Source organism: Salvia splendens, chromosome 4, assembly GCF_004379255.2.
Source record: "Salvia splendens isolate huo1 chromosome 4, SspV2, whole genome shotgun sequence".
In the NCBI taxonomy this organism is placed as follows: Eukaryota; Viridiplantae; Streptophyta; class Magnoliopsida; order Lamiales; family Lamiaceae; genus Salvia; species Salvia splendens.
In genome coordinates this window covers 6,991,592-7,007,474 of record NC_056035.1, presented here as the reverse complement: position 1 = coordinate 7,007,474, position 15,883 = coordinate 6,991,592, and the positions used below count along the sequence as shown (strand labels likewise).

Sequence of the window (15,883 nt, the reverse complement as noted above, 5' to 3'; positions counted from 1 at the left end):
GTACTTATATTATTGAAAAATAAATACTCCTACTGAAAGTATTTACTGAAAAAGTCAAATTAAATGAGAAAAGGGGCTATCGCTAAAATTAAAGATGAGTGTGTGCTAAAACGATTAATTAAATGGGCTGGATGCGACCATAGATTTAAACAACATATAACAAAATTGTAGTAGTACAAAGATATCAATATCTAGCTACCTATAATAGTATGTCGATATAATTTCGCATATAAAGTGTACGTGTGTTTGAATACATAGGACTTCAATTTCAACTCTGCAAAGCTCACTTACATATATCCTGTCTTTAAAATTTTGCACAAACTTAATCAAGGATTAGTTATTAAATGGAGTATGATAAAACAAACATGAGGTGATCTAACATCATTGTGAATTTTGAAAAACCTTCCTAAATTATTGTACAGGGATATATTTTTATGGCAAACTTATGCCATCAAATCATTCTGCGGTATGCACGAATCTATAAGTATAAGTAAGTAACTAACTAAAACTAAAAAAGCCATTAATATTCCAATTTGAAAGGGTGAATAAAACATGGTAACTCAAATTCCAAAATCATTTTGAATAAAGACAACCAAATAAGTAGTACTACATGTTGGTTGAAAAATTGTCCAGCTTTGACTGTGATACAAATATACACTAACCGAGCGTACTACAATCCAATGAAAAACGGAGAAACTAAACGGAAATAAACTGAATTGAAATAACAAATTAGAAACTATAAACCGTAGATATAATTTGTAAGCCGAGTCGAGGAGTCCTCTTTCCGCAAGACGAGATACGCCCCGGTAGTGCTCTCGGTTTGGCGTGTCGTCCCCAAAGATAAAACGGCTTCGTCTCTGAAGTAGCAGCACCGCTAGCAGCAGAGCTCCGGCGAACAGGAGTAAGGCGGAGGCAGAGCTTCAACGGGAAGACTATGCAAAGAGGGAGAGAGCTATGCAAATGATATGAGTTTGTTGTGTGTTCAATCGTATGCAATGCATGGAGTGACCGCCTATTTATAGGCCAAGTCCACCCATTGGGCATTGATGGAGCAACAACCATTATGTGAGCCATGATGGCTTAACTGTAACCGCCGGGGGTTACTGACTGGTGCACTAGCCATTGGGAGCTGAAGAAACACGATGCATCTGGACACACTACACGACGGGATACACCATGGACCGTCGGGGTCCATCGAGGACTTTTTGTCTCCCGTTATGCGTCGGGGTCCAGCGGGGATCTTTTGTCTCCCGTTATGCGTCGGGGTCCAACGGAGACCTTTTGTCTCCCGTTATGCGTCGGGGTCCAGCAGGGACATGACGTGGACCAGAACAACCATGAGTCGGGGTCCGTCGGGGATAGCGTGGAGTTTGAGGTGATCTAAAAAGAACAAGCGGGACTTGAACCCTGCTCAACGAGCAGCTCCAAAGAACAGCCCAAAGACCACCCAAAGATCAATTGCCAAGATCCAAGGCACAAGGGGCCCGGTGCACGAGTCACGAGTCACGGTGCGCAGCTCGCGGGCGGGCGGCGGCGGCCCGCGCGTGTGGGCTCTGTCACCCATCTTATTCCACGATAATTATTACACATAATAATTCATCTTATTAAATACTTCATCAAAGAAGTTTATCATCCCCAATGTGGGATAATTAACACTCAGTTAATTAATCCCTTAGTTTTTCTCATAGCTCATTTCTAGCTTTATTGTGACCAACTTTAATATATTATTTCTCACTCACCGGGAATTGGATTTGAGAAAATGAATATACTACGGTCATCTACTCGGAACGTAGATCGGCGCTATTGTATTTAATTTCATAAAATTAAATATATTGTAATATTTATTATTAGTCAAAGTTGTTTGACCAAGCACGATTCCAACAATCCTCCACATGAGTGGAAATTTCCAAATGCATGTGTATGCAGACACAAGCTCAACCCTCAAGAGGTATGTAAGCATAAGGATAGGTAGTTTTTGGATTTGAACCATCCATAGTCAACACCATCGGATACACATGCGGACTAGTAGCGCGACGCTTTGAATTATTCCTCCACGGCGCGCACCGAGACGATGATGTTAACACTTAAACACCTCAACCTCATCCGTTCTCACGTTTTGTGTCCATTTCAGGCCTTGGACATGAAACATCTCATAACTTAGTTTTCCCATTGAACCAAGTTCTTAGAATCTCCAGTCATCATGGTTGGGTTACCACTATGACAATTCTTTAGTTTGTGGATTTTAAACCCATTCCCTCTAACAATTTATTCATTTGATCACGATTTAACCATATGGTTAACGGATCTGCTAGATTACCCAATGACTTCACATAGCCAAATGTAATCACCTCTGTTGTGATCAAATGTCTCATGGTATTATGTCGTCGACGAGTATGTCGAGACTTACCATTGTAAAAGCCATTATTTGTCCTTCCTATAGCAGCTTAGCTATCACAATGAATCAACACTGGAGGCACCGGCTTAGACCACCATAGAATATCATCAAGGAATTTCTTAAGCCACTCGGCTTCCTCACTAGCTTTATCTAAAGCTATGAATTCCGATTCCATGGTTGATCGGGCTATACATGTCTGTTTCGTGGATTTCCACGAGACAGTACCCCCCAATAGTAAAGACATATTCACTTGTTCAAAGTGAGTCTTTGTTATCGAATATCTAGTTCGCATCACAGTACCCTTCAAGTACCGGGGGGTATATCGAGAACTATAGCCCATGATTTTGAGTATAATTCAAGTACCTCAAAACTCTTACAAGAGCTTTCCAATGCTCCTTGCTTGAATTGCTCGTGTAACGAATCAACTTGTTTATTACACAAACAATGTCAAGTCTAGTGCAATTAGTCAAATACATAATGCACCCAATGACCTATGCATAATCTTCTTGTGCAACAGGCTCGCCCTTGTTCTTGCTCAAGTGAACATTGAGCTCTATAGGTGTCTCAACCGATATGCCATCATAGGCGTTGAATCTCTTTAGTACTTTCTCAACATAATGAGATTGTGTCAAGATTATTCCTTTGAATTAGAATTTTTTATTCCAAAAATCACATCGGCTAGACACATATCCTTCATGTCAAAGTTTCTCTTTAACATGGTTTTCGTATAGTTAATCACTTATGTGTTACTACCCATGATTATCATATCATCAACGTATAGACACACTATAACATATCCATTATCAGTGTTCTTAATGTAGACACATTTGTCACATTCGTTGATTTTAAATTCATTTGATAACATCACACTATCAAATTTCAAGCAACGATGCTTGTTTCAATCCATAGAAGGACTTAACCAGTTTGCAAACATTTCTCTCTTGTCCAGGTACTACAAAACCTTCAGGTTGTTCCATATAGATTTCATCTTAAGTCACCATTTATACTTATCAACTGTTCCAACGACCTTAAACTTGCTTTTAAGGACTCATTTTCATCCTAAAGGTTTAGCACCTTCAGGTAGATCAACCAACACTTAAGTTTGGTTTAGCAAAATTGAACCAATTTCGCTTTGAACAATTTGTCTTTAATGCAGCCCGTCTGGGCCAGCAAAGTCTACTTTTATCGATGTTAGTTCTTCATCCAACATAAAAGCAATATAGTAAGGACCACCTGTCTTTGTTGTACTGACCCTACTACCACGTCTTAGTATTGTATCGTTAGGATCAGGCCTTGTTCGCTTGTGCGATTCTGGCTCTTCATCCGCTGATTCAGAACCAGTGGCTTCATCCTCAATTCTCATCTCATAATTGGATGCAACATTTTCCTTGTCTTTGCGAGGAAATATATTTTTCAAGAAATACTACATTTCTTGACTTGATTGTTATTCCTACGGTCGCAGTCGGTATTTCAGACTTGTAGACAACAAATCGATAAGCACTCATATTAAGTGCATACCCAATAAAGATGCAATCAACCGTGTTAGGACCGATTGTAACTTCTTTCGGCAGAGGAACCATCACCTTTGTCAAACACCCCCCACACTTTGAGGTATTTTTAGGATGACTTCCTTCTCTTCCACAACTCATAAGGAGTAACATCTTTACTTTTGAGTGGGATTTTGTTTAGGATGTAGTTGGCTGTCAAAACAGTTTCCCCCCACATGTTCTTGAGCATCCCTGAACTAATCAGTAATGCATTTATCATCTCTTTAAGAGTTCAGTTTCTTGCGTTCTGTACCACCAATAGATTGTGGTGAATATGTTGCAACCGTTTGAAGAATTATACCACTTGTGTTGCATAATTCCTCAAGCGGGGCTACGTATTTGCCTCATCTATCACTTTGAATCATTTTGATTTACAATCCAAGTTGATTCCCGACTTCGTTCTTATAATTTTTGAACACTTCAATTGCTTCATATTTACTTCTTAAAAAATAAAGATAGCAACATCTTGTGCAATCATCTATGAACGTGATAAAGTATTTTATACCACTTCTAGTTTGCACGAATTTTAAATCACATACATCAATGTGAATTTTCAAGGGGTTTCATGTTTCGTTCAATAAAATGAAACGATAATCTAGTCATTTTCGCCTCAAGACAAGTCTCATATTTGTTTTGGGTATTGACTTCTTTTGTCTTTAGTAGATCCAAGTTTACTAAACTTTTATAGCATTATGATTCACATGTCATAATCTATAATGCCACAAATAGGAGGAAGTATTTGCATTTTCATTATTAGCCAATGGCTTTTCAACGCGGCGAATAGCCGATACACTTAGTTTAAAAAGAACCCTCGGTTACATAACATTTTCCGATGGGTTTTCCAAACTTATACACAAAGAACTCATCAGACTCATATACAAGTTTAAACCCCTATTTACAAGTATTGATCCAAAAACTATATTCTTGCGTATGTCCGGGACATGTAGCATTTTCTTAGAGTGATTGTCACGTCGGACGTCATCTTGAGGACCACATCTCCAAAGTCGACACATTTGGACGAGGCTTGGTTCCCCATGTTGAGCTTTCTCCCCTCAATAGTCTTGTAAGTGTAGAAATTACTTCTATCGGCACACACGTGGGGAGCGACGCCCATGTCGATATACCAACCACCATTGTTCTAGACGTGGTTGACTTCTTCAGTTACCACGACGGCTATGTTGCCTTTGGCATGTTTGATAAATTTGGCTCCACCAAGCTTATTGGTTGGTGGCTTCATCTTTCTCCCGACATCTGAACGGGTGCTAAATGTCTCCCGACATCTCTCATGGAATGGGCAGGGCCAAATGTCTCCCGACATTTTTTCAAGACACGGACGAGTGTCAAACGTCTCCCGATATTTTCTAAGGGACCGACGTGTGCCAAATGTCTCCCGACATTTGCTAAGGCACGAACGGGAGCCAAATGTCTCCCCATGTCTCCCGATGAACGGGAGACTGACGGGTGCAAAATTTCTCCCGACATCTCACATAGGATGTAAGGGTGCAAAACGTCTACTGACATTTCCTAAGGCACGGATGAGAGCCCATGTCTCCCGACGAACAGGAGGCCAACGGGTGCAAAATTTGCTCCTGACAATTCCCACGGCACAGATGTGTGCCATACGTCTCCCGAAATATTCTAAGGCACTAACGGGAGCGAAATGTCTCCCCATGTTTCCTGACTTTTTGAAGTCACGGACGAGTGAGAAATGTTTCCCGACATTTCCCATGCCACGGATGGGAGTCAAATGTCCGTCATGACTCCCGACGAACGGGAGACGTCTCTTGGGACCAATGTGAGCCAAATGTTTTCGAACATTTTCTAACGCACGAACGGGAGCAAAACGTCTCCCATGTTTCCCGACGAACGGGAGACGTCCCTTGAGACCAATTGAACACGCCCAACGACCCTATCCATGGGAACAACGGGAGACGTCTCGTAGGACTTACCGACCATTCACATTCACGAGGTATCTCCCCCACATTGGAGTCAGTCGTGTTGATCCCAAAGACATCAACTCTCGTGTTGGACCCGGCCACTCAATCCATTAGAGGATTCTATGGAGCCACTAAAAATAGAACCCCCAGTTCTCGTGTTGGCCCCTAATGTCCTAACACACGTGTTGATCCCGAAGGCCTCAACACTTGATCCGTTAGAGGATCTCAAGGAACCACTAACAGTGGAACCGTCAATTTGCGTGTTGGCCCCGAAGGCCCCAACACTCGTGTTGATCCCAAAGGACTGAAGACACGATCCATTGGAGGATCTCGTGGAACCACAAAAAGTGGAACCGTCATTCTTCGTGTTGGTCCTGATGGCCCCAACACCCATGTTGACCTCGAAAGGTCCAACACTCGATCCTATCAAGGATCCCATGGAACCACTTAATGTGGAACCATCGGTGCCACCAAAGGTGGATACACCAGTCAACCCAAATGGGTTAGTAATTGCTCATGGCGTTATGGGTAGTCATAGGTAATGATGTGGACTCGACGGGAGTCGTGGTCATGGCGGGGACCCGACAGGACCCAACGGGGAACGGTGGGCACGTCGGTGTTGGAGTCGGGAAAAGCTGCGACGGCAAACTAGCAACGGGATCCATCTCCATGCTAAGGTATTAGTTTCGAAAGTTTTATATTCAATTTAAAGTCCAAACTCCTTCTTCAACGGCAAGTATATCTCGTCTTGTGATTGTTGGTTGAAAAATTGACTGTGATACAAAGATACACTAACCGGGTGTAATACAACCCAATGAAGAACGGAGAAACTAAACGGAAATAAACTAAAAAGAACAAGCGGGACTTGAACCCTGCTCAACGAGCAGCTCCAAAGACCGCCCAAAGACTAATTGCCAAGATCCAAGGCACAAGGCGCCCGGTGCACGGGTCACGGGTCACGGTGCGCGGCGGCGGCGTGCACGTGTGGGCTCTGTCACCTATCTTATTCCACGATAATTATTACACATAATAATTCATCTTATTAAATACTTCATCAAAGAAGTTTATCATCCCCGATGTGGGATAACTAACATTGTTAATTAATCTCTTAGTTTTTCTCATAACTCATTTCTAGCTCTATTGTGACCAACTTTAATATATTATTTCTCACTCACCGGGAATCGGATTTGAGAAAATGAATATACTACGGTCATCTACTCGGAACGTAGATCGACGCTATTACATTTAATTTCATAAAATTAAATATATTGTAACATTTATTATTAGTCAAAGTTGTTTGACCAAGCACTATTCCAACACTATATGCAAAATTCCAGAAATGAATGAAAATGAGAAAGATCTACAATTTTTTTTAAAAAAATGTACAGTAACAAGGAAAAAGCTATAGATTTGAGGATCATGAGTATGGAACACCAAGTAGTGTCAGAAATTGCATAGAATATTCCCAGACTGATGATTTAACAATAATAATTGCAATTGCAAAGATTTATTGACTGCATATGAATAGAAACAGAAGCATAGAGTTTAGTTGCACATAAAAAAATCAAGCCAAGCAGCCTAAGAAAAAACAGAGAATACATATGTTTAAAAAGAAAAGGAGAATACTAGTAGTAATAAAGATTGCATTATTGCATATAGTATAGTGGGGGTTGGTTGGTGTGAATTAAGCAGCAGAAGGAGCAGGTATGTATGAAACCGCAGGCTCGGGGAGGGAAGCCAAGATGGATGGCCTTGATGCAACTGCCTTGAAATCCAACGACTCATCGTTGTACACGTCCCACCATTTCTTCACCAGCATCTTGATATCTTCCCTCTCCATGTTCGCTTCTTCCCCTGTGTACCTCCATGGCTTCGATCCCTGCACCCATTTCCTCGTTTTTCTTATTAATCTCCTCTTTCTAAATAATACTATTAATCAAAAAAAGAGGCTTACAGCAGCGCAGTAGTGAACAACTTGGACTTTGTTGAGCTCAACGTTTTCCGGGTGGCGCCAAAGCATCGCTAGAACGAGGTTGTAGATGAGAGGAATTGGCTTGTACACTTTCTCAAAGAACATGTTCAAGAAATCCTGCTCAGCGAATGGCGTGGGCGGGGTTATGCGTAGGGTGTGGAGGAGGTCGTCGTAGGTGGCCTTGCTAGGCTCGAACACGAACATGCCCGCGTTGAAGTAGAGCGCAGGAGGTGACCCCATCTCACCCGGCCACGCCACCCTCTCCGGGCACTGCTGGCAATACCCCACCGAGTATTGTTTCGAGTGGCTCCATGTCTTCTCGCAGAAGCAGTCCATCACCGCGTAGAAATACCCGTCCGGTGTCTCCAACAGGTGATCGATGTTTTCGTATACTTGGATGTCAGCATCAAGGTACACCATCTTCTTGTACTCCAAAAACTGTTATCACACGAGAACTCACCTCAAAAGACAGAAAGCAACTTTTTTAGCAACGAAAACTTTCCATCAGTAATTGCCGACCCTTTCTTTTGTAAGTCTATCAATGCATTTAGTCTATAAAACCCACACCACTAAAACTACTTACATTCCATATACGGAGTTTGGAGTAGTTGATGACGTAGTAGGCCATGGCGAACTGAATCTGGTTTTCGGGCGGGTAGATGGGGACGATCTCCTTGACGATGCAACCTTGATCCCTCAAGATCTGGCGGTGCTCCTCCGGGACATCCGGCAAGATCGCCACGACGAGAGGGTAAGCGCTCTCGACCTTCCTCAAACCCTTAGCCAACCCGACCACGCCTTTCACATAGTCGCCCGCCCCAGCTAGGAACGTCACGTAGGCTTTCTCCGAGTCGAGCCCCGAGACTTTCCCGTCGCTGGGGAGAGCAGATTCCACCGGAGCCATTGATGCTGAAGAGTTTAGGAAAATAGGAAACCCTAATTGCCTTTTTCTTCCTGGCATTCAATGGCGAGGCTTCTCGTCTTTATATACTGCTCAAATGACATGCAAATCAACTCCAAATGAAACTCGAATAAATGGAGGAATATTCTTTATTTCCTATATTTTTTTTTCATTACACTTTTTTGTTATAAAAATGTGGAGGGAATGAAAGAAGGTGAGCTGATGTTTCAGTTAACTCTTCATCTGAGCCTTATCAACGGAAGCAAAGGCTGAGAATTAATGGGCTTATTAAGTCATATTCGCGACATTATAGTTAGATATTACTCCTCTTTCTATTTCCTAATTTCTTCCACGGGATTTTCCTAGAAATTTTGTCCATGGAATTTAACCTAATTAAATGAGAGGTGCATGTATTGGATGTCATTGTCTTCGTGGAATATGATTTTTCGATGAATATATATATATATATATATATGGTAGCGATCTATGGCAAACACCTCTTAACCAAATAACTAGAGAACAAATAATAGCCCCAAGATCAAAAAATCAAGGGCTGACATTCAACATATGATCAAGAAAATTAAGGGCTGAATTGGTTCACTATAATAAGGCTGGGGCAAAATAGTCATTTACAAAAGTTGGAAATAAGAGCAGAAGGATCCCTGGATGCCGATCGCGCCTGTGATGATCGGCGCAAGAGAAAAAGGCAGTCGGGGTCGCCTTGCTGTAGGATGTCCTCGACCGGGCGGTGGAAGAGGTCAAGGACATGGAGGAAGTTGTTGAACATCTCGAGAGTGGTGGTGGAGGAGAGATCCTCGCAGCCGTCGGCGAGACAGGCTTCGCGGCAGGGGAATTTGACTGTCAGCTGGTCGAGAGAGTTCTCGAAGTTGCCGATCTGTTGGTTGAATGGGATTCGCCTCATCTGCATGCCCACATCACATTACTAAATAAATTTTGATGCTCCCTATATTTTATTTGTAAGATTTAATCAAATACTATAACACCGTTAATCATTTAATTATAAAAATTGTAAAATGTTCATGAATTTAATTATTGCCATTAAAGTAAAAATATAAAACGGCCATTTTCATAATTATATATAGACGATCTGTTCTTATACTCTTTAATTTCTATCTAAATATTTCTAATAGTGATGTGTTTTGTTAACAATAGTGAAGTAAAATTATGCTAAGAGTGGTGTGTTTTTTTAAATAAGAGTGAAGTAAAATCATGCTAAGAGTGATGTGTTTTGTAAACAAGAGTGAAGTAAAATCATAATAAGAGTGATGTGTTTTGTAAACAAGAGTGAAGTAAAATCATGCTAATAGTGATGTGTTTTGTAAACAAAAGTGAAGTAAGATCATGATAAAGGTGATGTGTTTTGTAAACAAAAGTGAAGTAAGATCATGCTAAGAGAGATATATTTTGTAAACAAGAGTGAATTAAAATCATGCTAAGAGTGATGTGTTTTCTAAACAAGAGTGAAGTAAAATCATAATAAGAGTGATGTGTTTTGTAAATAACAGTGAAGTAAAATCATGCTAAGAGTGATGTGTTTTGTAAACAAGAGTGAAGTAAAATCATAATAAGAGTGATGTGTTTTGTAAATAACAGTGAAGTAAAATCGTAATAAGAGTGATGTGTTTTGTAAACAGAAGTGAAGTAAAATCATGTTAAGAGTGATGTGTTTTGAAAATAAGAGTGAAGTAAAATCATGCTATGATGTGGGAATTTATCCATATTTTATAGAGTTATCCCAATTTTAAGATCTTTCAAAATTTACAAAATTTCCAAAATACTCAATCTCCAAAGCTCAAACATTTTGGAGGATAGCAACAGTACAAAACTAGTTAGCTACCATTCAGCTAAATAAAATGCCTCCTCTTAATCACCTACTCTACTCTAATCTCCTCTCACAAGCGTAAACAAATCCCATCTCTCTCTCTCTATCTAAATCTGCTTCCTCTCTGGAACCCATCGCTGCGCCTATGGAGAACTACTCGTACAACTCCTCCTACCCGAGTCCGGCGACTCCTCGCCGCACTCTCGCGAGATGATTTCGAGAATCCGCCGCCGTGGGAGGATTCGCAGGGGAATCATCCACCTCCTAATTATAAGGTCAAGTTTATGTGCAGCTATGGCGGGAAGATTCACCCGCGCCCGCACGATAACCATCTCTCCTAGATCGGAGGCGAGACCAAGATCCTCTCCGTCGATCGCAACATCAAATTCGCCTCTCTGCTCTCCAAGCTCATCGCACTCTGTGATAAAGAGCAACAATGCACATCTCTGCTTTCGTGCTATGAAATCCGAATGCAGGCTGAAACCCAAGATGAAGTACAACAAAGGCCATTACAACTAAACCTTGAGACGAAAAACACATCTTGAATTTAGTTTCCAATAATGCCCTTCTTAATTACTTTTTATCTAAAACATGTAAAAATAGCTAAGCCAAAGGATTAATTTGGAGTATTAAGATGTGTGGCCGTGATTTGTTCTCTAGTTATACACTTAAGATTAGTTATATCTTGATCACTACCCTATATATATATATATATATATATAGTCCCATTATTCACAAATCCACTCTTAAAGACCGAACCACCGAACCATACCAAATTAGGGTTTTTAGATCTAGTTTTTTATGGATGAGAGACACAAATTTATCAATTATTTTCGCCTTCATCACGAGCCTATTTTAATTCATCCGAAGGTAAATAAGTCATACTAACATGTTACGAAGATTTAACTTCATTCCAGTAGGTTTTTAATTCATTCCAGTAGGTTTTTACTTCATTCCGGTAGGATTATTACTTCATTCCAGTACGTAAATGCGGTTTCGCCGTCGCGTGCCATTCTTTCTCTCTAGAATATCTATCACCACCGCCACAACGCTGATATGGTGTAATAAACACATGGAATGATGTAATAAATTATTGGAATGAAGTATGTATAGAAGCATTTGAAGTCCAACTGGAATGAAGTAAAAACCTTATCCAATGAAGTAATAACGTTTCTGAATGAAGTAATAAATGCACTTGATTAAATTGCATTTTTTAATGTAAATAAAGTAAAAACTCAGGTCAATGAATTCAAATGAAACATATGTTGAATCATTTCAAAACCTACTGGAAGAAAGTAAAAACATGTTGTAGTTTCAAGGTATTACGTACGGAATGAAGTAATAAACCTATACAATGAAGTAAAATGAGCTTGTAATGAAGACCGAAAAATTTACACAACAGCACATCTCATAAAAAAACTAGATCTAATGGCCCAGATTTGGTCTCTAGTTCGGTCTTTAAAATTGGTTCGACATTGATCACAACTCTATATATATATATATATAGGGAGATGATCAAAATAAGTACGTGTTTAAATCCAGAAATGCAGACCAAATCTTGGCCCTAGGATTAGATGATCTAATGGTCAATAATTAACCAAAAACACGGAAGGTCATAATTAAGCAATTTTAGGTCATATTATAATATTTGGGTTTAATGTCATGCTAAGATCGTTTTAGGTCATGCTTTGTTAGCATGACCTAAAAATTACCTAATTATGACCTAAAAGTGACCTAATTATGATATTGTTCTGCGTTTCTGTATTTAAATCTAGTTTTGCATAGATCAAAACCCTATATATATATATATATATATATATATATATATATATATATATGGTGAGAAAAAGTGATCGAGTTGCGTTTATGTATGTTTTTCTATAGTCGTCAATATGTCGGTCGACGCATCACAAAAAGATTAATGTACGTAAACGTAAGGGTAAAATTTTGCAAACTTTAGATAAGATAAATTAAATCAACTGAAAAGTGAGAATAATGAAACAAATATAGGTAGTGATTATTAATGTCATCCATATGAAGGGATCTAAAAAAGCGTTTCTATTAATGGTTTAGTGAGACAAAAGGTTTTTAATAAATACATTAAATTGAACTTATGCAATACTAGTGTTTTTTTATTTACCTTCTCTTTTCTGGTTTTTAAGCCTCCCATATTAATTAATTGTAGTACTATATATTTCTGGTTTTTAAGCCTCCCATATTAATTAATTGTAGTACTATATACTCCTGGGGTTGGACATAAATTATATATACCTTTCAACTTCCCTCACTCATCTAAGCCTCCCATATTAATTAATTGTAGTACTATATACTCCCGGGGTTGGACATAAATTATATACACCTTTCAACTTCCCTCACTCATCCGATGTGGGATGGGTTTGTAACCCAACAAACCTTCCCTTAAACTGAGACCACATCGGGAACGCAGTTGAACTCATCCGATGTGGGATGGGTTTGTAACCCAACAAATCTCCCCTCAAACCGAGACCACATCGGGAACGCAGTTGACACGAACATGGGTCATTCCAGCCCTGACCCTGGGTCATCCTGGACCCGACTCTAACCCGAGTCCTTTAGGGCAGACTCTAACCCGAGTCCTTCAGGGCCCAACCCATAGCCATCTGGGCTCTGATACCACTTGTTAAGATCGTCGACTGTAACATTAGCTTGATATTGTCCGCTTTGGGTCAAGCCCACACAGATTTGTTTTTAGGTCACTCTCAAAAGCCCTCAAACTAATTGGGGTTGGACATGAATTATATACACCTTCCAACTTCCCTCACTCATCCGATGTGGGATGGATTTGTAACCCATCAAACCGAGACCACATCGAGAACGCAGTTGAACTCACATGATGTGGGATGGGTTTGTAACCCAACACTAACACGTTCGCTCAATTTGCAAAAGAAGACAAAAGAAATAAATAGAAACCAATACAGTACTTTTTATGGAGCCTAGCTACTTGGCCACTTGGAATTTCTAAATTACTGGTTCAGTTTCCATCTCATGACTAACTAAAGACATTTATATAATCTCGCACTCTAAATTAAGTATATCGCTTTATGTTAATTCGATTTATGTGAACACAAATAATTGGCATGAATCTGAGGGCGACAATGGAGTTATCCGTCGCCAACTATGAGAGAGACATAGAGAGAGGGACTTCTACAGCTGTAAATGCAGCTACAGAAAGCGGCCAAGGTGGCGCTATGCTCCGGCCTTGAGCTCAGCTGAGGTGATGCTTCTCAACACTCCCACCATGCATAATTTCAATGGTCATTTCTCACTCTTCATATCCTATATTTTATGCTATACATAGGGCACTGATAAAAAAATAACGAAATCTTAATGTATAATCAAATAATTAAACAAAATTAAATATTTTTTTTAATAACAATTAGATCATTTTTAGATCGATTTAGCATATATCCTAGGCTATTCACTAATATTAATGATTCTTAAAATTTAATTTAACAATGAGTACAGAAATTGCAATTTGGTTACAAATTTAGGAAATCGCTGAGCCAATCGATCGTGCAGGTTAAGCTGTGGTTATCATCAATTTCATCATAAAAAATGTATTATCGCTATCTTGGTTTGGCCACATATCAAAATATTTATTTCTTGATGTATACGTCCTTTAAGATTGATTAACACGTGCTCTGGAATTTATCATCCTGCTGATGGTGCTCTCCTTCATAAGCAAATTAATAGTACTCCAAGTTTAACCTTAACCCTAAAAGCTCGGTTTCGGGCTAGCCCAACGAGTTAATCGGTTACTGCTGATAAATTAAAATGCGATCAATTTAATAAAAAATGATGAAAAATAGTTATATTTATAAAGTTTAAAACATTTAATTATGATAAATTTGAGAGATATGCTTAAACTCAAACATAAATGTGATCAAATACTAATATTTGTGATTTCAAAATGAAACATAAGCATATTTCAAGAAATTGTAAAGCATGAGAAATTTTAATATTTTGTTTAGTGAATTTGAAGTTTCTAATTTATTTTTCTATTGTACTCCCTCCGTCCCGCACTACTCGCACGTATTTCCTTTTTGGGCGTCCCAAGTTACTTGCACTCTTTCCATTTTTAGTAAAAATTTTCACCTATAGCCGTCATTTTTAACTTTCCTATACACTCATTCCTTAATCTCCGTGCCGAAAAGGAAATGAGCGAGTAGCTCGGGACGGAGGGAGTATATTAATAAAAATTTAATATATAATTTGTATATTTAATATAAAATTGAAAGTTATTTTTAAGTTATTTATGTTATAAAAATAATCAATGAAGTGTCGAATTAGGAGTAAAAAAACAGAACAATATTAGTTTTATCGGGTTTTCGGTTTGGCCCATCGGGTTCTCGGGTTTGGCCCTAACGGGTTGCAGACTAATCGGTTTGTGATTTTATCGGACTAGAAATTTACAGCCCTAACCCTATACATTTAGCGGCCTATTCGGGTCAGCCCACAGATTGCGGGCTGCACTGACATCTCTAGTCCTAATGAACAACATAGATTTTAATACTATAAAATTAGTACTCCCTCCGTCCGCCATTAGGAGTCTCATTCCTTGGCGGCACGGGTTTTAAGAAATGTTAAGAAAAAATGTATAGAAAAAGTTAGTGGAACATGAGTCCTACTTGTATATATTAGTTTTAAATGAAATGTGAGTGCAATAAGTTAGTGGAATGTGAAACCCTATTACCATTTACGATAAAAGAGAACCGAGACTCCTATTCGTGGATGGACTAAAATAAAAAAAATGGGTCTCCTATTCGCGGACGGAGGGAGTAGAAGATAAAACCCACTTTATTGAAAAAAGAAACTTAGTATAAATAATGACTATTTCAGTTGACAGATTAAATAATAAAACAATAATATTTTTTCATGGAGAGTAAATGTTATAAGTATACAAATAAATGAAAAAGGGTATGTATTTTTCTAATAAATACTTCATTAATCTCATAAAAAATATACTTTTCGTTTGGTTTATTTCACAAAAATAGTTCAATTCTATTTTTAGTAAAAAAAATCTCTAAGAAAGTAAACCTCATTTTCTTCACTATTTTTATAAGACATAGAGAGTACGCCATATGGTTCCATAAGCAAGCAATATGGGATACATAGGTAAGCAACTCGTCATATGGTTCAAAGTAATATGTGATATGAAATCAAACATAATCAATCAATCTACGATACATAGGCAAACAAATATGCCACGTGACATGCTAAAATTGAATCTACTCCTAAGGATTCTCATT

The 15,883-nt window shown here is 38.9% G+C and overlaps 1 protein-coding gene across 1 annotated transcript; it reads right to left on the bottom strand.

Annotated features, from left to right (window-relative positions):
- Positions 1–7,356: 7,356 nt before the first annotated feature.
- Positions 7,357–8,817, bottom strand: LOC121798242 (galactinol synthase 1-like). Its single transcript, XM_042197147.1, has 3 exons — positions 8,435–8,817; positions 7,834–8,289; positions 7,357–7,758 (listed from the first exon to the last, which is right to left on the bottom strand). Exons 1-3 carry the CDS (start codon positions 8,810–8,812, stop codon positions 7,564–7,566), a joined length of 1,029 nt encoding a protein of 342 aa, XP_042053081.1. The 5' UTR covers positions 8,813–8,817; the 3' UTR covers positions 7,357–7,563.
- Positions 8,818–15,883: the final 7,066 nt, after the last annotated feature.